A 25,822-nucleotide genomic window follows, 5' to 3' on the forward strand; every position below is an offset into this window, starting at 1 on the left:
CTCACGGACCCACTGCGGGAACGGCACGGACCGCAGCAGCGCCCGGTGCCACGGCCCCGCAGCCGGCACTGACAGAACCCACGTCCTGCTGGGAGCACACGCACAGCCTTCCCCAGCTTTTGGACCATTCAGCCTCAGAGGGCTTAAGTTCTCGAGCACCGCGCTGACAGCCCGCCTGGCCCCAAGATCTTTCCCTGCACAGAAAAGCCCTTCGCTTTTCAGTCCCAGAGCAGCCGCCGCGCCTCTGTCCTCGGCAGTGCCATCCTGCGCTCCATCTCTGCGCAGTCCATCTCCAAAAGGCAAAGAGTAACAGAACGGCGGTGCTATCGGGTCAGGCGCCGTCCTTTCCTACTCTGCGCGGGTTGAAAAATATTCATTACCAAAGCCGAACAGCCCCCAGAAGAGACGGGGGAAAAAAAAAACACCAAAAAAAAGCACAACCACGCCGACACCTGGAGATGGGGGTGGGGTGGGGGGGCTCCTATCCGCGCCGAGACAGAGGGGGGACCCCGTGGGGCCGGGGGAGACCCGCGAGGGGTCGCGGGCACCGCGCGGGGGCGGCGGAGCGGAGCGGCACCTTCAGCCGCGGCCCCGCCGTGCCGCCGCCGTGCGTGGGGAGCGCAGCGCGGCCACAGCCACGGCAACTTCCCCAGCCCCGCTCCCACCGCCCGCTGCCATCTGCACACCCAGCACCGCACGCCCAGCCCCGGAGGGCCGCAGGTCGGTACTTACTGATCTCCATGCTCTGGAACAAAGACCTTTTGCAGTTGCATGTGCAGGACACATTGGGCTGAATAGCGACGGCCGTGCTGTTCAGACCCATTAAGTTATACATTTAAAAAAAAAAGAAAAAAAAAAAGAAAAAAAAAGAAAAAAAAAAAAGAAAAAAAAAAAAAGACGAAGGCGACGGCGACACAAAGCACTTCAGGGCCGCCGAGCGCTCCCCGGGCAGCACCACATAAAGCCGGGGCTCCTCCTCGGCGCGGGGGGGCGGGGGGAGGGAAATGCAGCTGCGATTAAAAATTGGAAATCACAACCGCGGCGCAGCGCAGCGCCCCCCGCAGCGGCTCTGCCCGGCACGGCTCGGCTCCGCCCGGCTCGGCTCCGCGCCCCCTCCGGCCCGGGCAGCGCTGTGCTGGGCCCGGCCGCGGCAGCCCCTCACTTTTGTGGGGCGCGGCGGAGCGGCGCGGCGCGGCGGGAGCGCGGCCCGCCCGCTCCCCGCTCCCCGCTCCGCTCCCGCCCCCCGCGCTCATTCACGGCCACGGGGACGCGGCCGCGCGCCGCCGCCAGCCGCGGGCGGGCCCCGTGACGTCAGCGCCAGACGGGGACTGCCCCGCGTCCTCGCGCCGCCGCCGCGGGGGGGGCGCGGAAGGGGGGGTGCGAAGCGGGGGGGCGCCCCGCGGTGCGGAGCGGGGCCGGGGGGGTAGCGGAGGCCCCGAGCGCCGCGGTCCGAAGGGAAAGAGAAGGGAAGGGAACGGGGCAGGCCGAGCGCCTCGCCCGCAGCGCGGCTGTTCGCTCCTCCGGATCTCAACCCATAGTTCTCGTTCCCTTTTATTATTTTTGCTTCAGAGCGATCGCTTGAAAATGGAGCAGCCCCGTTCGCTTTTAGAAAGGAGAAAGGAAAATACTCCATCCCCTCCCTGGGTCTCCACGTGCCGGGGGTCAGCACAGACTTCTTAGCTTGGAAAGGGACCCGAGTGGGGTGCAGCCACGGGCCGGGCGGGGGGCAAAGCGCGTCTGGGAGCCCACGGTCCCGATCAGCAGAGGCCGATTTTTCCGTGATGGTTTACAAACCCTCGGTAACGACGTGCCTGCACTTCGCAATGCCTCGTGCCCGGTCCAGCACTGCAAAGCTACCTGAAGGACACAGCTGGGGGCTGCCAAACTGAGCTGCCCCTCTGTGCACCCGGCAGTCACCATCCTGGGGATGAGTGGGATGCCGTGCTTGAAGGGAGCTGCACTGCTCAGCTCCTGGTGTGTGTGGGCCCACTGCCATCACTGCTCCGCCAGAGACACAGCTTTGTGTATTTAAAGCCTTTGGCGGCTGAATATTAGAGACCTGATCCCAGTGAGCCTCACCTGGTGGCCCCAAAAGGTGGCTGTGAGCTCAGCCTCTGCCTGCAGCTGGCAGCACCCGTGGTCAGGGCATGGTGACAGCATGGTGGCAGCCCTGCAGTGCCAGCCCCCTGCCCAGAAACACAGGCCATGCAGCCCCACAGCTTGCAGGGCTCCGCCGGAGGAAGGCTGCATGGGAGGAAGGCTCCGGTTGCAGACACAGGCTGCTGCAAGTCCGCACATCGCCCTCACCTCACGGAAGACAAAGCAGAACGGTCTGCAAGTTGACGCTGGCCTACAAACGCCCCGCTATCCCAACTGCATCTGAACCACTCGTGGCTTTACAACTATCAGCATTTTTCCACCGTGATTTAAGAACAAATAATTAAAGTCATTCCAGATGGGCTGGTAAAATCAGCTAACTGAACACTCTGCAGTAACACCCCTCCCCCCTTCCCCCCCCAACGGTGCTCAGGGCAGCACCACACACTGCGGTGCTTCTCCAGTGCATTCTGACACCTGTGCTCCATCCTGGCTGAGCTCGAGCTCCTTGGACAACCTGCACAGCACACAGCGATGCTCTCTGATCTGAGGGGCCAATGGCACTGTGTCCAGGCCTGCAGTCAGTCACTGCTGACACAGTCATGCTTCAGTCTTTGCTTTCAATTCTTCAGGGCAGCGCTTCAGTGTTACAGATTGCAGTGACCCTGCTGTAATCATTGCAGTGCTACACCAGGGACAGACTGATAACTGATAACCATAATAGACACAAGTAACTCTAAGAGTCAAACCACCCTGGCAGAGTGGTTGAGGAGATCCAAAGAAACACAAAAACAGCTCCCCAAAGGTTTGTTAACCGCACAGCTGTCCATTTGAGGAGTCAGAGTATCTCACAGCATTACTTTTCAGACTCATGTTAAATAGACACGCACCAATGCAATAGGGCAAGAGTTACCATGGTGAATAATTCTATATTTATTTCCAAGTGCACCTTATTTCTAACAACCCCAGACACGGTTCCACTTTCTGGTGACTAACCACTTCATTGAGGCTTTTAAACTGTTCGAGACGAGGCACCCCAGTGTTCTCCCTGGCAGGCAGCAGTACTGAGATCTGTGCAGAGGAGAACAGTGCTGGGCAGGGACGGTGCCCGGCAGCCCCTTGCTTCCCTCTGCAAGTTTGCACAGATTATTCTCACGTATGATTTAAAGCCCTGCAGCCACTCTGAATTAATTCCTCAGCAGATGAGCCCTCATTGTTGTCTGGAACATCAGACACATTTTCCTTCTCAGAGTTCATCCTCTGCAGTAAGTGTTGAGAACCACCACAATCAAGATTTCACCTCCAATGATCCACAGTGCCCACCGTGTCTCTCCTAATGAATTGTGGCTCTGCTGCTACTGTCCTGAGCCCCACGGAGCCCAACTGCTTCTACAAAGCACCACCCATAACCCAAACCCTATGCCCAAGAGTGCTACCCCAACACTGTGAGCTCTGGAAGCTCAGGGCCGTGCCCACAGCCCTGGGTTACTGTGCCATGCCCACCACCCTCTTGACAAAGCTTTTCCCCAACACGCCTGGATCCTCCCGATAGCTCCATGCCTGTTACTGTCACCATACAGCAGAGCAGCACAACACACTTCCATCCCAGCAGTGCCCACGCGAGCACAGCCCTGTGCCCTGTGCCAGCCCCAGTCTCCCTCACGGCTCCCCAGATGAACGCGTTTTATTTTCTTGCACTGAAAAACAAAACCAGCAAAACCAGGCAGGGAATTTCGAGTAGACTTCTGCGGGGCCAGGACCTCACGACCCCTGCAGGACCCTTACGACCCGGAGTATCCCAGCATTCTGCATGTAAAATAAAGCAGCGCTAGGGAACGAGTCTCAGAACGCCCGGACGCGCCGCAACCTCGCACCTTCCCGGGAGCACGGCGGCCCCACGGAGGCGGAATCACGCACCGCACAGCGGCGGTGCTGCGGCCCCTTTAAGGTCCCCAGACGCCTCGGGGGCGGCCCCAGACGGCGCCCGATGTCACGGACGGGCGTTCCCCCGCCCTCCGCATGTAAACGACGCGCGCCCTCAGCCAATCAAAAGTGGGAAACCCGTCCGCCGGGCTCCGGACAGCCAATGGGAGAAAGGAGGCGGGGCACGCCCGGCCATGTGGGCTTTCCGTCCACGTGGGGCGGGGCCGTGACCGCGCGCTGACCCGGTGCCGTGACAAAGGCGCAGCTCGCGCCTTCCCGCACCGCCGCCTGGAGGGGCCCGGGCCGGCGGGGAGCGCCGCGGGGGGCGGCGGCTGCGGGCGGGGCCGAGCCGAGCCGTGCGGAGCCGAGCCGCGCTGCGCTGCGGGGCTGATCCGCTGTGCGGCGTGTGCGCTGTGGGCAGATCGGCCGCGCGTGCCCCTGGCACCCTCCGCACCGCGGCCCCGTTCGCTCGGGATTCAGCACCAGAGCGACGGGAACACAAACAAACGGGCGGATGAGGAGACGGGGAGGATCCTGGAACGCGAACGCTCCCATAAATGCCTTTTCCGTAACTCTATTTACTCAGCTGCTGCGGTGACTTCAGCCCAGCGATTGCCTGACGCGCCGAAACCCCCATCCATCCCCTGCGTGACGGTGCGAGCCTCCGCGTGGCGTTACCTGCGGGCTGCGCTCCCCCTTCCTTGGGAAGAGCTGTCAGCCCCGCAGCGCGTATCGCCCCGCCCCGAGGTGGGCCGCAGCCCCCCCGCAGCACCGGGCATTCCTGCGGTCCCTGCCGGCCCGGTCCGGTGCGCTGCGGAGGCCGCGGGAGGATCTCATTTTCCGAACGAAAAGAGTTTTAATCTCACTTTAAACCAAAGGGTTCCGCTTTTGCAAATCTTTTCCTGCTGGATTTATGCAGCTCATCCATCGCCAGTGTTTCCAAGGAAACCAATGTGCCCTGTTCTCACCGAACTAAATCTCACTATTAAAACAATTAAAAAACTTAATCTGGGTTCCCTTCCTTGATCCCTCCTCTCCTTTTGGTACTATCATAGGCATTTTAATTGAAAACACGATAGCAGTATTTTACACATACGTAGGCTACGCCCTAAGTTACCTATAGGAAACTTGACTCCAGAGCATAATAATGGGGAATCGAATCTACTTCCACAGCTGGGTAAAAACAAGCGAGCAGGACTCTCGCTGAGCTGGTGACAGCCATTGGTCCCAAATGCCACCCGCCGGCTGTCAGAGCTCAGGGCACTGCTGGGACTGCAGCACTGCTGTGTCCCAGCGTGGCCCACAGCCCCAGTTCTAGCAGGGCCGGCAGTGCAGGGCAAAGCAGGGCACCGACAGGCCGGGAGCTCTGCAGCCTGCTGCCCGCTGTGCCAAAGCCGACCAGCAGCTTGCACACTGCACCCAAAGGGCTGTGGGACAGAGCAGCAGGGCCGGGCCTGGCAGCCTTCCCCCTTCCTGATGTGTTTGTAGGGAGCCTTGCCGTTCCCCTCAAATGTGAGCCCCAGGGACAACCGCCAGGGAGCTGAAAGCCTCGAAGCACACAAGAGCTCGGGCTCTTTGTGCTCAATGCATTTTGCTGGTTCGATCTGAAGAGGCAGCCGGATCCTGGCACGGGGCAGCAGGGCTGCTGAGGAGAGGGATCTGCAGGTCAAGAGGCTCCTGACAAGAGGAAGCCGGCTCTGAGCAGAAGTGAATGCCACCAAGAAGGCAGCAAACACAGCCCTGCTCTTTGTTTCCCCGCACTGTGCTCTGCCTGCCGCGCTGACTGCGCTGCTCTGCTCCCTTGTGTGCAGTTCCACTGCCCTGATGAGGGGCTGAGCACGGGGCTGAGCACAGGGAAGGAGCAGTCGGCACGGAGATGTTTCATCTGCATCCAGGAGCTAAATCCGTCCCCAGCTTGTGTGCTGCCCCGATTCTCCAAGGAGCAGAAGGGAAATGCGGCCCGGGTGGCTTCCTCCACCATTGTGTGAGCGGTGGCAGAGGGCAGGGGACAGGGACAGCGTGTCTGGGCCAGTGTCTGGGGCACTTCCAGCTAACCCTGTGCCCGGCGGGGCTGGCTTTGCAAACTCCCTGTGGGGGGATTCAGGGCAATGAGTATTTCTCACTGCTCTGTGCACATCCCTCAGGGCACTGTTGTGTGCTCCTCACAAAAGCAGTTTTCTGTGAAAAAAACCCAGCTTTGCTAGCATCCCATCCCACACGGAACGTGATACACTCCAATTCATGCCCACTTCCCACCGCTCTGACACGCAGCACTGTACAGGCAAAGAAAGCATACGGCACATCGGCACTCAGAAACACCCCTTCCTCAGTGGGTCGGGGTGACTTGGGGTGATTTGAGAGGGTTTTTCCCCCCTTGTTCCAGAAGAGGTTGGAAAATTACTTTCCACCATCTGCCCTGCCAGAGCCGGGAAATATTTGGAATACATTCCATTCTCCTAATGAACACGCAGCAGCAGGGGTGCAGCAAATAAGAGAGAAAATCTTTCTAATGAACAACAAATGAACTAGAAATCAGATCTGCATAGCTTCAGCTTTTGTTGCCTATAGCTTAAGGGTGATTCGTGGAGACAAAAATCAATGAACGTGCTGTAGACCCAGGCCTGGCACGGTGTGCAGAAGTCTTGCCATGACCCAAGCCGTGTTTGTTTCGGGTACAAATGCCAACTCTTGATTGCTTCCTTCTCATTTAATTGAACAGAAGTGGGGGAAGAATTTCTTACGTATGATTCCTACGAGTCTTGTTAACGCTCTTCAAAATGTGTTGAATTTATAGGATACTGTCAAATGCGTATTAGTATTCATGACAAATCACATTGCTTCCAGCTGGGATATAGAGCTGTGTCGTGTTCTTTTGTTTAAAAAATAAAATAATGTGCTCGAAGTGAAGAAAGTAGTGGGCTTTTCTCAGAGGAAGGACTCAGAATTCCTCTTGATCCACGCTGAGCATGGCCAGAGGTGAATTTCCGGATCCTCCACAGCAGAAATTAAGGGTTTCTCTCAAGCACTGTGTGTGCCATTATGAATATGCAATTTGCTATTCTTTTTAGAGCTCTGCCTGCTGCAAACCATCTAGACATGAGCAAGTTTCCACCCAATGCTTTTGGTGTCAGCTCCAGCCTCAGATGCTGTGTGAAGCAGCGACCCATCGCAGCTGGCGATAATGCAGAAGTGTGAGGTGCAAAGCATTTCTGAAGCTGTAACCCATCCTCAACGGCAAAACCTTTGTTTGGATCCTGGGACTTTTCCTCACACTTCCTTACTGGTGTGTTTTTGTTTCACACCACTCCAGAAGCTCAAGCCCAAAATGCTCAAGAAGTGACAAGTGCCACCAAAGAGCTCAAACCATCACCCCTGCAGCTGCAGCATCTCAGCTGGTCCCTGAGAGGAAAAGCTATGAGAGCACAGGAGCTGCTGCCAGCACACCTTGAACACAGCACAGCGGGCACAGCAGGCCAAGAGCAGCACTCCCAAACCACGTCGCTTTGGGTGCCAGCACACAGATGTCAGTCCAACAGATGTTCTCTTAGGAGATATTACAGCCGCTGCCTACACTGCCCTGACATCCTGCATTGTGGACACTGCACACTCCTGGCTCCAAGAGCACCGAGTTCCTCATGGGAAACATCACCACCAGCTGAGACAGGAGTCTATTTCAACAAGAAAACCACCTCACCCTGCCCTCACAGGCATCTGAAAGTGCTGAGCCCTGGAGATACACGTAGAGCAGCCCAACGTGCAGGTGTGGAGAAGTGATGGCCAGACACGCTTTGTTCTACAGACAGGGCAGTCCCTGCTGTGCCCTAAGCAGTCCTTGTGCTCTGTGGGCTGGCTGCAGGAGGGGAGGACAGGAGGTGTACACCAGCTGTCCTCTGTGCACCTGGCATTGCACCTGGCTGCGTGCTGAGCTGCTGATTTTCTGATGCGTGCATTCATTTCCTGAGAGCCTGACGCTGCAGTTCCTTAAAACACTGAACCTGCAGGAAAGTCAGCAGGGCTCTCCCATAACAGCATCACAGTGAGGCCTCTTTATTTAACGCCATCTTCTGCATACCTGCTCGCCTTCCTCTCCTTTTTATTCCTTGTATTCCCCACTGGAAAGAGGAGCTGCATTCAGCATCAAACACACCCTAACGGCTGCTTGGTCCCCTCCTGCTCCAGGTCTTTCATACTGCAGTATGTGTTACATAGGGGAAAAAAAAAAAAGGAAGAAAGAGACAGAACGTTCCTACAAAAAGCAATTTCTTGGCTGGCCGCTTTTTTTCTACTCCCCTCAATATGGCAGGAGATATTTCTGTCTGAACAAACCCTCCCAACCCATCCAGCTCTCCCCATTCTGCACCACAGTCATGCTGTTTGTATCAGTCTGTTGCTGTGAAAATTAATGTGACAACACAGAACGCAGCATAATGACTGAAGGTGTGTGAAACAGTCCCGGAGAACTGAGCAATGACTTCAAATGCAAGGTATTTCCTTCTTCTCCTCTTTCTCATCCTACAAGCTGCCACAGCTCTGAAAATGGGACAGTTTTCAAATAGGCTATATTTGCAGAGCAAAGATGGATGCTATTTTTATTGCAAATTAGCAGATTTTTTAGCAGATTCAACCTCATTTGCAAGTGAAAATGACTCTACTTACCATGCAGATATAGGTCTTATGTTGGAAACTCATGGAAATTCATGTTTTGAACATACTTACAGAAGAAAAAAATAGACCCTGCCTTTATTTCTGGCTGAGCCTCGCTCTGCTGAAGAAGCACCAGTGGGGCAATTAGTGCTGCTGCTCTGCTGCACGGTGTGAGCGAGAGCAGGGGATCCTCAAACAGTTCTCTGTTTGTGAACTTCTGGGGTCTCTTGGATTTAAAGAGTCAGCAGAGATGGGAAAGGGCCAGAAACCTGCACCCGGGGATCCACATTGCCCCTGGAAATATTTGACTGTTCTGCATGCTGGAGAGGACTGACATCTCACTGTGCTAACAGAGCTAGCGAGGGTTGCTGTGGTTTGCCTCGTGTGAGGAAGTGAATGTAGTAAATGGTGTGAGGGCAAAGTGTTCTCAGTCAGTGTTGACTGGTCCTGCAGGAGATGCACATTGGGATGCCAGAACTGTTGATACAAAGGGGACAAATCTGGGGAGTGGACTCAGCCAAGGAATAGAGCTGAAAAAAAGATGAGGGGAATCAGAACACTCCATGGAAGTGTTACAGAATCAAAAGCTGCTCGGGCTTTTGTCTCAAAGTGAGATATTGGAGTGAAAATTCAGCCTACAACTTGAGAAAGGTGAGTGACGGTGAAACGCTCCGTTCCCAGAAGCGTGGTTTGGGATTTATTTGCAGCTCCACCATGAAAACCAACTAAGGAGATTAAAAAGAAATAATCTTCATTTTAATATGGGCACTGCAAGGAGAAAACAAAAAGCGAGCAGCAGGCAGAGAGAGCAGGGATCTGCTTCTGAGAGGTGGGACATCATGTCAGGAGTGCCATTCCTACCTGCTGGATTTGCACATGCATCCCTGGAGCCGTCCTTCAGGTGTGAACCTGTTTGTACTCCTCCCAGTGGAGCACAATGGAGGGAAACCAGTGGTGCAGGTACTCAGGTGTGCTCACCAACGCTGTGGGCAGATGCCAGTTTGGCAGTTAGCTGCTGCACACAAAGGAGCAGGAGGTGCATGCCGGCCCTGCTGCCAGGCTGAAAGGGCTGAGCTCAGCCCTTCTTTCTCCCTGTCCCATCCTGGGGGTCATACAGCTCCCATTTTCATGACGTCCATTGCAAAGCACAGATCACATTCCCAAACACTCTTGTTGCTCCAATTTTCATCAGAAGCAAATCTGAAATCGGAGGCAACATTTTTAAAGCACCTATGTTCATGTTGCAAAAACAGCCAAGTACCCGCTATTCAAACCTAAATGGCTTTGGTTGCTCCCAAGCAGGGTCTCAGACAGCACTCCACACTGCTGCATCCTGCCTGCCCATACACATCCTCAGTTCAACACCTGTTCCACGCGGTGACTCCATGCCATGGCAGTGATGGCACTGCAGGTCAGCACACAGCAGGGTGGGGTTTGTCACTGCAACAGCGAGGCCAAGGAGGCTGTGGATGCCCCATCCCTGGAAGCATTCAAGGCCACGCTGGATGTGGCTCTGGGCAGCCTGGTCTGGTGGTTGGTGACCCTGCAAAAGCAGGGGGTTGGAACCAGATGAGCATCGTGCTCCTTTGCAACCCAGGTCGTTCTGTGATTCGATGAGCAGCAGTGACATCTCAGAAAATGACAGCCTGCCCTTCTCAGTTCAGTTTTACCATTCCTATTTTCTTTAATGGAGGTTCAGAGAATATGATTTCATAGTGCTGACAAACAGACCCAGCTATTCTTTCCTGAGCATGAGGCTTTGTATAGTTTGTAGCAAGCATGAATTATTGCCTCCATCCAAACAAGTGAACATCTGTATCCCATTTTCATTGGCACTGCGAGGTACCTGGCGCAGCCCCAGAGCTCAGTGTTTAGCTACAAGGGTTTAAAATATGCAGTAATTTGCTGTTATGCTCTGGTATTCTCTGCTTTGGGAAAAAAAAAAAAATAATATTTTATCAGCGAAGTCCTCCCACCGTCTATTTGCCTTGCTCTAATCCACAGTGAAATGAATCCAGGAGAACAACGCTGAAAGCCTCATTTGTTTGCCCTCCCGAAGAGTGTTGTTCATGAAGCCAGCTGAGCTGTGTGCTGCAGGAGTGGGACACTGTGCCCCCAGTCCTCGGGGCAGAGCTGCTGGGAGCAGCGTTCTGTGCACACAGGGACACCCAGCCCTCCTGAGGTGGCGCTGGGAGCGATGCTCAGGGATGTGGCAGTGCTGAGCTGTGTTTCTCTGCTGATGGCTGACGAGGTCACATTGCCTGCCCGCTTCAGCTCTGTTTGGCTCTCAAGTAATTGACAATTAAAATGGTGAGGAAATTCCTGCTATTAGATGTCTGTGAACTAGCCAGTAAGAAACAGATTCACAAGTATCAGCAAAAAGTATGCTGAGCTATAGCAATAGGAATTATAGAAGTAAATAAGGCCACATCCCCAAAGAGAAGGGCTGTTACATCAGTGCAGGTGTCACTGCCCTGGAAACCCTCTTATTGCAGGGCAGGAGGGGGCTTGGGACGTGGCTTCAGGAGAACGACCATCTCCTTTTCAAATGCCATCACTACAGAAGATATCTCCCAAATACCTGAATCCCTGAATCAACTCCGGTTGGTCCCTTATCCAATACTGGCTATTTTCTCTTTGCAGGTGAGGTCTCCTCCCCACACCACAGATGGAATGGCTGCAGAGGATTCCCCTCTCTGAGCTCAGCTCCCTGCTGATGCCTGCCTCCCCCAGCGCTCCCATCCCCGGAGCATCACGGGGAAGGAATGCCACTTGCCTAAACGTGATAGACTATTGCTGCAGGCAGGAGTAACTTGTGCTGTCAGTGTTCAATTAGCACCAAGTTAAACTAAATGTCTTGTGAATATTTCATAACGATCTGCCAGCATCGTATCTGAACTCTCTGGCTTTTACCAAGCCATTTCCCTTCCAAAGTGACACGTGTGGAATGAAAGGATGATGAGCCAATCTCACTTGTTTGAGTGTCTGTTCAGAATCATGCTATATAATAAAAAAAGTAACAATTAAAAACTGGCACAAAATGTCCCAGCAGAATCAGCCACCGAGGCTTATCCTCCGAAAATAAACTCTCACCTTGTTTAAAGGCAGCTTAGATCAAAAACAGCTCTTCCTTTTCTGACTGTAGGTTTATGGTAGCCTTCCCCATTTACTTAAGGAGTGACAGGAGCTGAGCTCATGTCAGCTTTTATATTGCCCGTCATTATTCACAAAAAAGCTCAGAAGGTAAATGGGTTGGAACAGACCTTAAAAGCCAGGGCTGGCTTCAGCCTGAACATGGAGCAGGGGCAGGCAGTGGCCAGGCTGGGTGAGCTCCCCATGCCCTGTGCTGGCTGCATCAGCTCTACTCAGCTCTGCGGGAGCTGGGACAGAAACATCCACTCCAGTGCAAATACCTCTGTCTTGGAAACCAGACATGCAGATCTCCGGCTGGAAAGTGGCTGTGAGGTCTGCATCACTGTCTGGGGTGCTGGGCAATGAGGCACGGGGACGCAGCTCTGGGCTGTGCAGAAGGCAGCAGCATCCCAAGGGGCTTCCTCTGAAGGACAGCAGCTCCCCTATGCACAGAAAGGTGCTGCTGGGCATGGAGAATCTTCCCCAGATTTTCTGCTGAGGCTGCCAATAAGGAGATAAGTTGTTTCCAACAGTAATGGACCAAAGCCACCAATTCCTATCACCTCATCCATCATATGCTGGTGATAAATGATGCTGGTTTTGGAGGACACAGCCAGGCTGCCTTGCTGTGCTTGCTGAAGTGACACTGCCACAGTACCCGAAATTCTGCTGGGTTGGCTGCCTGGGCTGGGATGGATGCCCCAGTGCAGTGCATCTGCACAAGCAGAACAAGTGATGGGGCTGGAAGGTGGAGAGCCATAGCAGGGCTGCAGTGGCCACAGGCACTGAGCTGGCTCCTTCTCAACACAAAATGGCCCATGGCTAGTTTCACCTGGCCACACTCTGCCTCCAGTCTCATCTCTGCTGGATTTTACAGCAAAATAGTATGAATTAGGTAACTGCCCATAAAGAAAATACAAGTCACACCACTTTGGCAATGAAGACTTAATAGAGAGCCCACGTGGGAGCTATTCTGTGGCAGTGCAGCAGCAACTGTATTGATAGCACAGATAAAAGGGGTGTGCATAGGCAGGATGCATGCTTTGCCATTTTAAGAACAGCACTCTAGCACATAACATGTACACATTCACAGCAACGTTTCACTTCTGGCCTCCCTCCCCCAGCACACTGCCTTGCATGCATTGCCATGAGCAGGGTGGGATCCCACTGCTGATGGGCTCTGTGGTTTGCTGAGCAGACCCAGAGACTCATAGCACTAACTGCTGTGGATACAGATGTAACACAAACAACAAAGCAAACCCAAGTGTGGCTGGGCTGGAATATTAATGGCTCCCTCTGAGGGCAATGGCAATAGGGATGAGCCTGCGTTTCATAAACACAGGGAGGATTTTGCTGGGGACAGGCAGCCTCATTAACAGCAGAATGCCCCAACCCGGCTCTGTACAAATACTGACAGTGGCTCTCCCCAAATGGCTGAACCAATCTGCTGATAGCAGCACTGGCATCCTTCCACAGATGGGAGTGGGCTTTTTGACCCAGCCCCTTGTCTGAGCACCAGCATCTGTAACACAACCCAGGAGGCCTTTATGGCTCCAACCTGGAGCCATGTGGGACTGCTTCCATTTTCTGTTAGTCACAGAGAAAAGGAATGCTACTGAAGTCACACATTTGCCCGATTCTGTGTTCAGCTGTTTAATAGTTGCCAGAGTAAATTCAAGGATGTGCTTTAGAGTGCCAAAATATAATAGCAATGCTCATCTATGAAAATAATGATTATAGGAAAGGGATTTGTTTGTATGCCTTAAAGAGAAAACATAATTCATCCCATATTTTGCTTGAAAAGAAGGAAATCCCATATAAGTAGAACCTCGCTCCTGGAGTTCTGAGCTGAACAGAAAGGGTTGGACCCACTGACCCACCCAGCTCCTGGGGCTTCAGCAGCTGGTTAGAAACAATCAGGAGGCTGCACAAATAGTATTTCTAACTTGGTTAACACGATGTTCCTCTTCGCCACAGTGCTGCCCCTGTTTTTTTTTGTCCTTGATAACCAAGGGGTGGTGGCTGATGCTGTGTCACTGCCACCAGGCTTCATTTCAGCCCTCAGCAGTGAAAGAATCTAAGGGAAGGGTCCCAGGGGGAGGGTGACAGGGTGGGTGATGCTACAGCTTTACAAGAGCGAGTAGCACAGGTGGAAATGCTCTGATAGACACCAAGATGGGGCAGGATGGGGAAGGAAAGGAGTCCTGCTTGCTTCCCACGGTGCTGCCCTGCACTGGGGCTGAGCCCCACACTGGTGCTGGGTCACCCTACAGCTCTGTGGGCTGCAATGAATGCCTGCCTGTGCTCACCTGGCACCTCAGGCTTCCATGGGATGCTTTATTGCATTAGTGTTGTCAAATGGTGACATTTCTGAGTGTAAGTCGTAGGGTTGTTGTTAATGCCAATTTAATGGTGATAAAATGATTAAATATGGCAGGCTTTTAAATAATAAGGTACATAAAAGGTGTTAATAACCTCTTAAGTGCTTTAATAATATTCTGTGCTATCATAAAATGTTAGTAATTGGGCCTCTTAACTTTCATCTGCCATAAAGTAATGAAAGAAAAAAAATCTCGACAGAGGTGCTGAATGGCTGAAAATTTTGCTTAAATAAAAGAAAAAAAAAGGGGGAACAATGGTAAAACGGAGACCTATTTGTTAAAAAAAAGAAAAAAAAAGAAGAAGAGGGAATTAACTGGAAAGCCCAATGGAACGTGCATTTTAATAACATGCAAATTGTTTGCATTTGGTACTGCGAGAAGAAAGGATCCGGAGGAAGGCGCAATGGTTCACCATGAAGCCCAGCCTGGGGGCAGCCAACCTGATGGGAGGCAAAGGTGTGCATTCCCTGTGTGTGTCAGGCACAGAGCTCAGCTGTGCTGCTGTGCAGAGCTGGTTTTGTGGGTCTGATCCTGCAATGGGAGCATCTCCCTTAGAGGCCTTCTGGGATAGGCAGTGCGCAAAGCCCCTGGAATTTCATGGGAACTGAAAGTGATAAAGCACCATTCGGTGCCTCTGAGGGTAATGAACTGCCAGTGCTGGAGAGCAGAGGGTGAAGCAAAGAGCTGTGGTGGATGGGACAGCAAAATAACCAGATATAAATAAAATGGCAAATGGAGGACAAATAGGAATGCCGGAATGAAATGTGGCCAGGATTCAGGTATGCAGGAGCAAGAGGAGAGGTCTCTAACATCCCCCAGGTACTGCTGAAACCCCAGCCAGCAGTTAGCCAGAGGAGCAGTGGCAGCTCCCATAATGTACTGACACCCATCTGCTATGGCCCCAAATCCTCCATGGCTCCCCGCCATCATTTCCAGTAGCATTTCTTGGGTATTCTCTTCCTAAATGCTAATCAAATCCAATCCAATTATTGTGGGAGAACCCGTACCAGCAAAAGCATTTCCATTAATGGCAATCTGCACGTTCCTGCTTCAATGGCTTTCCCAGATAAACCCTTCAGTCTTCCTGGCTGCTGCCTTACATGCATCTCTTGTCATCTGTTTACACGTGCACCCAGCTCATTTAAGAACAGGTGCTTTGAGAGGACAGTGGAAGTGGGACTCATAGGGCTAGCTGGGGAGGAGGCAGTGCCACACGTGCTGTGCAGCCCAGCAGCACACAGAGCCATGGCAGCTCACCTGTGCCATGCATGGAGCACTGGGGCCACAGCAGCCTCTTTGTAAGACAGGGCCAGAGCAGGAGCCGGCCCACGTCAGCGTGGCCACCAATGGCTGCACAGGAATATCAGTAGGAAATGGCAGAAGCCAAACGTTTGCCTATAGGCACTGAAAAAATTATAATGAGCAAATCAATTCTGAGTAGTCTAAATTTGTTTGGAGATAAATCAGGAACAGAACAAATGCTCTATCTAACAGAGAAATGATTCACCAAGTACAGTGTTCCTAGATCCATGCAGAAGGCTCTTGGCTGCTGTGAATGTTGGCTCCTTTTTTTTTTTGGCTTGGTATCGCAGACCATTATTATTTTCTCATTACAGGTCTAGTACCGATCCCACTGAAGTCAATGACAAATTTTCCATTAGCTTCAATGAAGGACTTGGCCTCATAAAAGCAATTATTCATCCATCCATAAACTACTTCCTTGACTCTCGTATTTGAGAGAGACCGCTCCCCACTTGCCAGCATCTCTTCCAACACAGCTACAGTTTGCAAACGCTCTTCATGCCCTACTGCAGACCCCAGCATCCTAGCACAGGATCATAGTCCTCTTGCTCAGATGCTCCTTGGTTCATTTGAGGCGCTCATTATTTGACAACTCTCATTTTTCCCATTAGGTAAATTCTAGATGAGATTATTATTCTGGATTGCTGTGTTGCAATCCATCTTTATGCTTATCAGGATTTTAGAAATGCAATCTAATTTGTGCTGAAGTACAGAAATTCAGCTCCTCTATGATCTGTGCCATTCACATGTCACTGCTGTGTCTGCAGTGCAGCCCTAATGCAAACACAGCAGTGGGAGAAGCAGTGAGGTTACAGTCCAACAGGAAACCCCACTGAGACAAGAAGCTGAGCCCCAGCGAGCCTTGGGACCAGGAGAAACCAGCTGGCTCACAGATGATAATTCTTTTTTAACTCTTTATCAACTCTTCACAAAACTCTCATTTTTTAAACTCAACTGGGAATCATCAAACTCCTTCTGTATCTGTAAGTGCAATTCATGCTTTGAGCCACGTTCCAGGAATGTCAGAAGATGTGCAAAGCCCAACAAGGATGCTCAGGTTTTTTTGCTCTCAGACCAGCTCAGGTTGCAGTCAGTGCAAGCCTCTGCCTTGTTCTTGCTCCCAGAGCTCTGTGGACACCCTCAGCAACGTGGAGAAACGCAGCCTACCCAGACGTGCCAGTCGCTAGCAGTGATCAGATTCCAATGTTGATTGGATAAGTTAATTAGAGCAGAAGTTATTTTGCTAGAATAGGTTAAAAAACACAGAGCAAATGTTTCATTTAGTGATCAGGTGCTGTGATTAGCTTCGGCCTCTGGAGGAATACAGCGCGGTGCTTCAGCGTGACTGCAGGCTGTGGCACTGCCCCACAGCACCCCATGGCACGGGATGGGGAGCCTTCTTCAGGATTTCACCTCTGAACTTTCACACATGAGAAACTGCTCATGTCAACACAGTATGTGACAGAGATTCCCTCCTCTGGTGCCCTCTCAGGGCTTTGCCATCCAGATTTTGCCAGGCAGAACTGCTGCCCACTGGAGACATGCAGAAGTGCTTGGTGCCTGTGCTGGGAGCAGGACCCCGAGGCAGGCAGGCTCCTGTCCCCACAGCATCCCATGGTGTTTGATGCTCCGTGTTCTACATCGCATAAAAGAGGAGGATAAAATCAAAATCAGCAGAGTGCCCGCAGAGGTGCTCTGTGCAGCGCTTCACACGCGTATTTCGGAGCCCTCATCCCCATCACTCACTTCCCAATTCTGTTCTTGGAGAATAAGCACTGGGATGTACTCTGCAGCCAAAAGTAAAGTCATAAAGAAGTTTGCTCACGTTCCTCGACACACGAGATACAGAGTTAATTAAAAATTGTTCTCTGTACAACAGGTTTGTTTCACTGGAAAATGTCACTGATGTAAGCCTGTTCTACTCTTGTTGCCAACTACATCGAATTCACTCCATTATAAGCTTCCTCCTCCTCCCTTCCCATTACTTTTCTTCCAATAATAAACCAAAGAGATCTCAGATCACTTTTTAGTTGGAGAAGGTGTGTTAGGAGGAGCTGAGTGGAGCAGCCGCTGTTTATCTGTGTTTCTACATGAGAAGCAAACCCTTGCCCCAGCCCCGCACAGCGTAAATGAGATATTTGATCCTAGGGGCACGATGCTGCTAAAGATGCTTAATTAGATAAATACATTTTATAAAAAGATTTTGCAGAATAGTTGCCTCTAGCAACTGTGACAAGTCTAGCAACAGAAGCTTCGTCTTCTAGACGGAAAGAAAACTCCTGCAGGAAGCGAATGCGTTACATCCGAATGAAAGATGGTATGACAGAATTCATAGAAGGGGGTCCACGCTCCGATGGAAATGCAGTCCCGCTCCTGGAAAAGTGAGTTGGCTTCATTGCTGCCTTCAAACAGCACAGGGGTTTGTGCTGGAATTTTTCCAGCCAGAGTGCCAAGTCTTTCTGGCTGGAGCTGCAGGGAAGGAGACCCTGAGCACAACCTGTGCTGTGCTTCAGGATGGACCAGGCAGATGGCTGAGCCGGGGAAGGACCCGGTGCTCCCAGCACTCTGGCTTGGTGCTCCATGGAGGAGTTGGGATGTCCTCCTCCAAACACAACATGTTGTCCCCTACCCCAGCCCTGCACACAGCCGTGCCTCTGCACCGTGCGGGAACTGCGGGATTTCCCTCTCCCACTTTCAGATCCCAGTGAATGACGCGTGCTGGTGCGCCGTAAGCTGGCGAGTTTGGTCTGCTCAGAGCAGGGAGGCAGCTGGCACGGGAACTTTTCCATCCTCACCCCCATACTCAGTATATTTAGCCCTGACCTAGAAAGACCATCCTTTCTGGGGCTGAGCTGTGATTCAGACAGTCTGCTCGCGGAGCAGAGACTGCCAACTGTGCCGAATCCTCGCTGATTAGAGGTGGGAGAGAGCCTGTAAAACAATACACCCAGGCAAACGCGGTGGGTTTGGAGCGGCTCACAAAAATTATATTTAACACCATTTCGGTGGCTTAAAGAGAAATTAAAACAAACAACCCTCGCACCTTCCAAAATAACCCTACCTGTCTGCGGTGGGAGAGAGGAGACTGGCAAAGTGCTGCTATTTTAAATCACAGTGAAACAAGATGAGTACACATACAGATAGGTGGATTGAAGTACAGGGGCAACCTCACCTCCAGGCCTGGGAGAAAGCAGGAGAGGGGAGGCATTGTGCTTATGAAGCAGTAATACAGACGTGGAGTTAGACTGGGAAATACTGCATAGCCCAGTCTGGAGAGAGCAGAACATGAGACCAAACACAACAGTTTAACGAATAATTGCAGGTTCTTTCGATGGGCTAGGATTTGTAATCCGCCTTCATCCACTTCTCTTTGCGCAGTTTAGAATTACAATGCCGAAGGGATCACAGGGAATCATGAAATAATGTCCTGTGTTTGAGTGCAGAGCAGACAGTCTCTGAGGGTTTTAGGCAGTCCATTTGATACTCTTTTCATGAAACATTTACCATGTTGTACCAGAGCATCCACTCCATTGTAGCTCAGCAAACAGAGCGCGCTGTTACACTCACATGTGCAGGATGTTTGCAGCCATTAAAAGTGATGAGACAAAACCTGGTAGGTGCTCCTGGATTTAGATTCAGCTGAGTGTGGGCCTTGAGCAGTATCTCCCCACTATATTTACCACACCATAAAACAGAGTGAAGCAATGGCTTGCATTTCCACAAACGCTCAGTCTCTGAGGACCTCCTCCTCCATTTGCTGCACAAGGTATGAAGGAGTACAGCTTCCAGTCATCTGTGCTGTTAATGCTAACTGCATGGAGATGGTGGGCTGACAATAGAGGTTCTGGGTGGGTTTGGGGGCTCCCCCACACCCCACAAATCCCATCCTTTGCAGAACTCAGCAGCACCCCTCTGCTTTGCCTGGAGCACCCTACAGCTGTGCCTCCATGTCGGGTGCCTCCTGCTGCCCCGAGTGACAGCACTGCATCCCAGGACACTGAGAGGGCCTCTCACTGAACTGGGCTAAAAAGGAGCAAGGCACTGCGCTCGCACTTTGCACTATGTGCACACAGACACTTCAGGCTGCACTGCCAGCAGCTGCTGAGCAGGGGCACGAAGATGGGGGGACACACAGCTGCTGTGCTGCTGCTCCTCCATAGGTGCTCATGGATGGGGAACAGAAGCAGTCCTGGTAATAGACGAGAGTGAATGTTAATAAAAGAAATGCTAATAAAATAGCTCTAAAAATGGCTCGGTAGAAGGAACTCACAATGAATGTCAGAAGTTGTTGAGGAGTCAAAAAGAAATGAGAATTATCTGAAGTCAAAGAAAAGATGCTGTTCTGCTATAAATAAAAGGCTTTTTTTTACACCCTAAGTGGTTTTTAAACACTTCTAGATAATGCTGGAGGAAATTTCACAATGACAGTTTGCACCAAATGGAAATACTTTGTTTAGAAACATCTTCACAAACATTTCACATTTTTCATACTGCCTTTCCACTCCCCCCCCCCACCTTTACACAAACAGTGTAAAATTGCCACTGGTTTGGGAAACACTGTTGCATTTTTGGCTCCAAATATTTCACCCAAACCACGCGTTCATTTCCAATTGGAAGAAGTGTCTCTGAAGGACTTCTACAACAAAAGGCCTTCCTTGAAGCACAAGCTGGAGTCCATTCGATGTCAGTGAGCTGAGCACAGACGTAAGGAAGCGATTGGTGAGCGCCGTGCAGGGCGGCGTGCAGCCGGGGCTGTGCTGGAGCGCAGGGTGGGAAGGGAGCACAGAGCACACGCAGAAACAATCAGCAAAGAAGCCCGGCGCTGCGAGATGCGGAGCTCTGTTTGTACAGTATTTCTAAGGTGTGTTTTGTATGTCTGAAAACCCACGTTATTCAGCAGCCCGGCATCGCTCCCCCATGCCCGGCAGTGCTGAATAGTGAGGCACAGCGGGCGGCCCTTTATTCCCAGGGAGGCTTAATCGCTCCCTCCCGAAACCGCGGCTCCATTTGAGTGACAGAATTAAACGCAATCCACATATTGGAGGGGAAAAAAGAAAGGCAGCCCCATTTGGTTGTCAGACTGTGGGTACATACACAAAGCTTTTAGCAAAAAAAAAAAAAAGAGAAGAAAAAAGAAGGAAAAGTTGTTGCCCTCTTAAATCACATCTATATTAGTGACATGAATGACAGGCTTAAAGGGAAAATTATAAATCTTTCTTTCCAGCTTTTCTTCTATTACCCAACCATATCGTTCATCTCTGCAGAGCGGTGCCATTAAGCACGCAGCTGGCAGAGGCGGCTGCTGAGGATAAGCAGCAGTGAGGCCCCTCCTGCCCCGCAGCCCCTGCAGCACCCTGCTCCTCTCTGCTCCATCACCCGTGTGGTGAGGAGCGAGTGAGACCGAGTGCCCTGCTGGGGCAGTGCTTGGCCATACCCCCACCCAGTGCTTGGGGCTCTGTGCCATGGCAGAGCAATGCTCTGGGGCTCTCACAGGATGTCCCATGTGCCATCAGGGCGGTACGTGCCCCTGGTGTGCCAGTGCCTTGAGTTCCTGATGGATAGAAGAGGGCTGGCTGCCCTCTGCCCCCTGGAAGAGAAGCCAGCAGGTCTCTGTTTCTGCTTTGTTCATTTTCCTACGTCAGTCTCAAGGGAAAACAGAGAGGAAGGCAGAGAAACCCCCAAGTCTTGTGGGATCACGGAAGTACATTTCATCACCTTCGGTTAAACCTAATTCCTTTGAATTTCCCCAAACCCAATTCTGCTTTTGCTGGAGGCAACACAGGGCTGACATGACCGCTGGGCCAGAACGTGTGCATGTATATGTATGCATGTATCCATGCACACACTGCCATTCCCTTTCTGTGCCAGCCTCAAACACTGCAAGGACACTTTATTGTCTGTGACCACCACGCTCCCAGTGTATGGTAGCCTAATTACAGGCAATCCACTTTAAATGCTGACATGTCGTGTTAAGTTATGCTGCAGGTGAAAGAGTGGACAGAACATTTCTCTGCCTTCTCTCAAATCCTGTAGCATTATTAACTGGCTTCGTCAGCGGCACGACTGTCTGGAGAAATTAATCTGTTTCAAAGTGGTCCTTGATTTCCCATCACCAGTGGCACTGAGTGCACAGCGTTTGGGGAATGGTGGTTGTTGGTTTTTTTTCCCATGAGGGAAGTGGAAGATTAAAAAAATTAAATGGTTTCATTTGAAACCTCCTGCAGAGCTTACTATGTAACAATAAAAGGCAATGATGGCTCCTTACAAATCAACTGAGGGGAAAAAGAGAATTAAGAGAGAGTGGCAGTGAGGATGCCAGGTGCTGCAGTGTGCTTCTTGTTGGTCTGCACAGCCCAAACCGTGCAGCTCCCACCTCTGTGCCAGCACCACTGCAACACAGAACAAAACCATTTCACTTTCCATGACTCTTCTCATCTGAACAGACACCCAGAGATTTCTCAGCTGTGGGAAAGTGCACAGAGCCTCTTTCTGCATCATGGAGAGGCGCAGGGAAAGAGAAGAACGGGGTGGAAACTCTGTGATGAAAGAACAGGCTTTCAAACGTTGAAAACACCTGAATGACAATACACAGCACAGGGAAATAAAGCGTGCTGCCACCCCAGCACTGCAGCTTGGTCCTGAGGGGTCTGCATGTCTCAGAGCAGAGAGATTCCTCAGGGCTGCAGAGCCCCGCAGAGCCGTGCGGCGGCAGGGAGCCCTTACCCCCCAGGCACAGTCTGGCACATTAAAAACCCGACAGGATCTTTCTGTTTTCAGCTCGCTGCTTCTGAGGCTCTCTAATGTGTTGCCATTGCCCTGTGCTCATCCCCAGCGCAGTATAAATAGCTGCCAGTAGATGACAGATAGGGCATGGACATGATGCCCATGTCCTCCCCCCATCCCGCTGTCAGACCGTGGGGGACAGCAGGGACTCAGAGGGGCTGAGCAGCAGAGCTGAGCAGGAGGAACTGCTGGTGGTGTTCCTGAAACCCTGCTGTACGTGAATGTAGAGGTGAATATCTGAGCCAAGCAATAGCTCCAAGGCTTAATTGGGGCTTGGTGTAATCTAAGAGTTGGACATAACTAAGAATGTATGTAATTTTATGTTGGGTGTTTCAGTGAGCTCCCAGTTCAGCTTGGTTTTTATCCTGAAACCCTCCAGCAAGGCTGTTTCTGGGATAATGGAGAGCTTAAACATCAGCTCCTTGTCCTGTGCTAATTGTCTTTACCACACCATCCTCCATCCAAAGCAGTACGGTTCCAGCAGGATGCCCAGCTTCAGACACCAAAATTTGAGATGACTGACAAGAAGCCGGAGAAGAGTAAACAGGAATGGTAAGAGGTTTGGAAAACAGGACCAAAAAAAGAAACCAAATTTGCTCCGTTTTGACTGCCACTGGCTCCCCTCTGTTGACAGCAGTACAGATTTGGGGGCTGGTCTTTCTCCCACGACATTCAACAGGGAACTTTTCCATTGGCTTCAGTGGGGGCAGTAACAAGCCGTAGTATCTGTCAGTGCACATTGCCAATGGAAGACAAACTGGAATTGCTAAGCACTGTCTGTAATGAGAGATCATTTTTTCCTTCCTCCTCCTCTCCCCCCAGCCCATTTTCAGACCATAACCACGTTTTAATGAATAAAAAGTTGTTGTTTCAAATCCTTGCAGCACTGCAGTCCCTGCCAAGCCTGTTTTTCTTCTGGAAAGACAGATGGGTGTGCTCACATTATGGTAGTTGTTTCTTGCGTGCCATATATTTTCAGTGATGTTCATGAAACTAGAATTAGTGACACTAATAATGACAAATCAGAGGGCTAATATTGTTTAACCCTGTTAAAGAGTGTTATTACATTTACATGTTCCCACAGAGTAAATGCTGTTTGGCTCAGACATATGTCTTGCTATCTGTTTATTTTTATGAATCAGAAATGAATCAGCAGTCAGTCTAAGAGTGTCCCTTAGATTCACTTGTCTCATATACCACCTCAGAAGGAAAAAAAGAAATCAACCATAAATACATACCAGGGTTTACTGAATCATTTTGTATTCAGTAGAAGCCTATTATTATTACTGCATTAATTCTAATCAATAAGACAGAATGTTGCAGGTCTACAAGGATGCATCCCAAAATGCTGAGCCACAAAGCTAGATCGTGCTCTTGCTGATGCAATATGCATTCCTTTTCAGATGGCAAAGGCAAAACAAAACCTTCAAATGAGTCCTTATGTTGCTCCTGTCTGGTCTGCACTGCTTATGAGCAGTGCCTTTAGCCAGCAGGTCTCTCAGAATGCAAAGAGCAGATGCACAACACAGTCTACGGCATTATGTCCTATTTGTGTACAAGACCTACAGTGATTAAGAGCTGGGGAACGGCTCCCTCTCAGCACTGCATACAGCAGATAAATAGAAGGAAATGACAGGCCCTGCTGAGATGGTCCCAACCATATCTTGCTTCCATCCTCAGGGACTTTCAGGAAAAGGTCTCGAATCTCTGGGAAGGCCTTTGAGAGGAACCCACTGTCCTTCCTGATTCTCAGGCCCTGCTTCTTCTTGGTAAGGAGCCAGTAACAGCCCAATGATTTTTGCCTTAAAGCCTAAAATCAATTTACCGCTTCAGAAAATTGACCAAGAGAGTTATGTAAGAGGCACAAAAAACATCACACTTTCTTAGAGCATTAGACATTCCAAGAATTACAGAAGGTAATTTAAATTCAACTCAGCCACCACTGTTGCAATATTGAGGTTTTAAAGTCAGTTTATTTATATTTTAACTTTGCAGTTTCCCATAAGGCATGGTCAAAGTCTTTAACACAATCACTGACATTAGGAATTCTCGTCCTCCTTTTCCCTTGCTCCTTATCAAGCGTACTTTGTTTCCTGCAATGGTTTATTGGGACCATCTGCATCTCCTCCTGTTTTCTCTCAGGCATGGAGATAAGATTTCACCTTTGGCTGTCTGGTTGAAGTCCAGCTGGCAGTCGGGACGCATTCGGCCGCGGCTCTGCGCCTGTTGCATGCCTGCGCCAGGCTCACATGGTGCCAACAGAAGGGCCCACGTGAGCCACTCTTCATGCTCAGGACCTGCTTCGTTTTCCCCTTCCAGGCTTCAGAGCTTCAGAACTCATTGCTTGAAATAAATGCCGCAAGTCCTTATCTGAGAGGCTGAGCAATCGGCTGCGTGTCGCAGTCTGTGCTCCTCCCCGATGTGAGAGGGGATGGCGAAGCCCGCTGGGATGATGAGGGCACTGCTTGCCAAACCAAAACCCAATCTGCCTCCTGAATATTTTCAAGCTGCTGTTGGTCCCCACAGCTGCCCCCATCTCTGCTCATCGCCCTCATTCCTGATCTTGCTGCCTATGCTGAAAGCAGCACCGTCACCACCTGTGTGCTTGGGCCGTACAGCCTTGCGCCCAGCAGAGCAAGCATTTACTGCACCCAGCTCAGAGTGCTTCTGGATGTCTGGCCATCTTACCACTCTCCCCTGGTATAAACTTTTGCCTTATGCAGTACTTGAACGTGAAGTTGAAGGCCTTGATTTCAGCCTTCGGAACGATCTGCAGCAGCAGCCCGCTGCACTGAGCAGTTGGGAAGGAATGCAGCCCCCCAGAGCTGGGGCACAGCTCCCAGCAGTGGGGAGGGAGGAGGCAGAGCCCTCCCCCAGCTCACCCAGCAGCCCTGCAGAAATGCTGCGGTCTTTGAAGATAACAGGAGCAAAGCCAGTTCCTTTCTTCCTTCCTTCCCTCGCTTCTTTTTGGAGACACATTATCCGCACAGAGGGTCAAGTATCTAGTTAAACGTTTTTCAAAGGCCCGAAGTGAAGGTCTGCAGTGCAGACAAGCCATCTTGAGCCTCGCTGCACATTTTCCCAAGAAACTGGAGGAACACCTCATGTTCTATTCTTTTGTTTCTTGGCTTCTTTCCTTTAATATTTTTATTCTTATTTTTTAGTATCTCATGAAATACAAGAACCCGCCAGTCTTTGATGTTTTAGAAAAGCCAAAGAGAAAAATCTGTAAAAGCACTTTCTATGTTTGCTGGATTTTTTTTTCTCCTTAAACACAGGCTGCAAGTCTCAGAAGAAGTCAAGGACTCGGTTTTCTCTTTGTTTTTAGTGCCTGGCTGCTTCCAACTGCGTTGAAGTGTCAGCTCCAGATAAATAAGGGAATGAAAACAGAGAAGGTCTGTTTAAGAGAAAATGTCTGTCCTTCAAAGTCCAGAGAGATAGAAGCAAATTTATAGTCCCCTGGGTAACGTCCAGGGAATGTTTTGGAGCCTTGAGGCCAACAGTGGATGCTGAAGCAACAGCCCTCAGCAGTTCTGTGCATCCTTAATGCTGCACCAAGG

The 25,822-nt window shown here is 51.1% G+C and overlaps 1 protein-coding gene across 2 annotated transcripts in view; it reads right to left on the minus strand.

Annotated features, from left to right (window-relative positions):
• Window positions 1-1,188, minus strand: part of PMEPA1 (prostate transmembrane protein, androgen induced 1) — a 30,540-nt gene extending 29,352 nt beyond the window's left edge. The window contains exon 1 of one of the 2 annotated variants that reach the window (XM_052683890.1): window positions 733-1,188. In XM_052683890.1, coding sequence (XP_052539850.1) covers window positions 733-835 — 103 coding nt within the window. In that variant the 5' untranslated portion in view covers window positions 836-1,188. The remainder of the gene's footprint in view (window positions 1-732) is intronic. The other variant, XM_052683889.1, reaches the window with a different exon arrangement.
• Between the last annotated feature and the right edge of the window lie 24,634 nt (window positions 1,189-25,822).

The sequence above is a fragment of the Tympanuchus pallidicinctus genome, unplaced genomic scaffold (assembly GCF_026119805.1).
Source record: "Tympanuchus pallidicinctus isolate F22 unplaced genomic scaffold, pur_lepc_1.0 scaffold20, whole genome shotgun sequence".
NCBI lineage: Eukaryota > Metazoa > Chordata > Aves > Galliformes > Phasianidae > Tympanuchus > Tympanuchus pallidicinctus.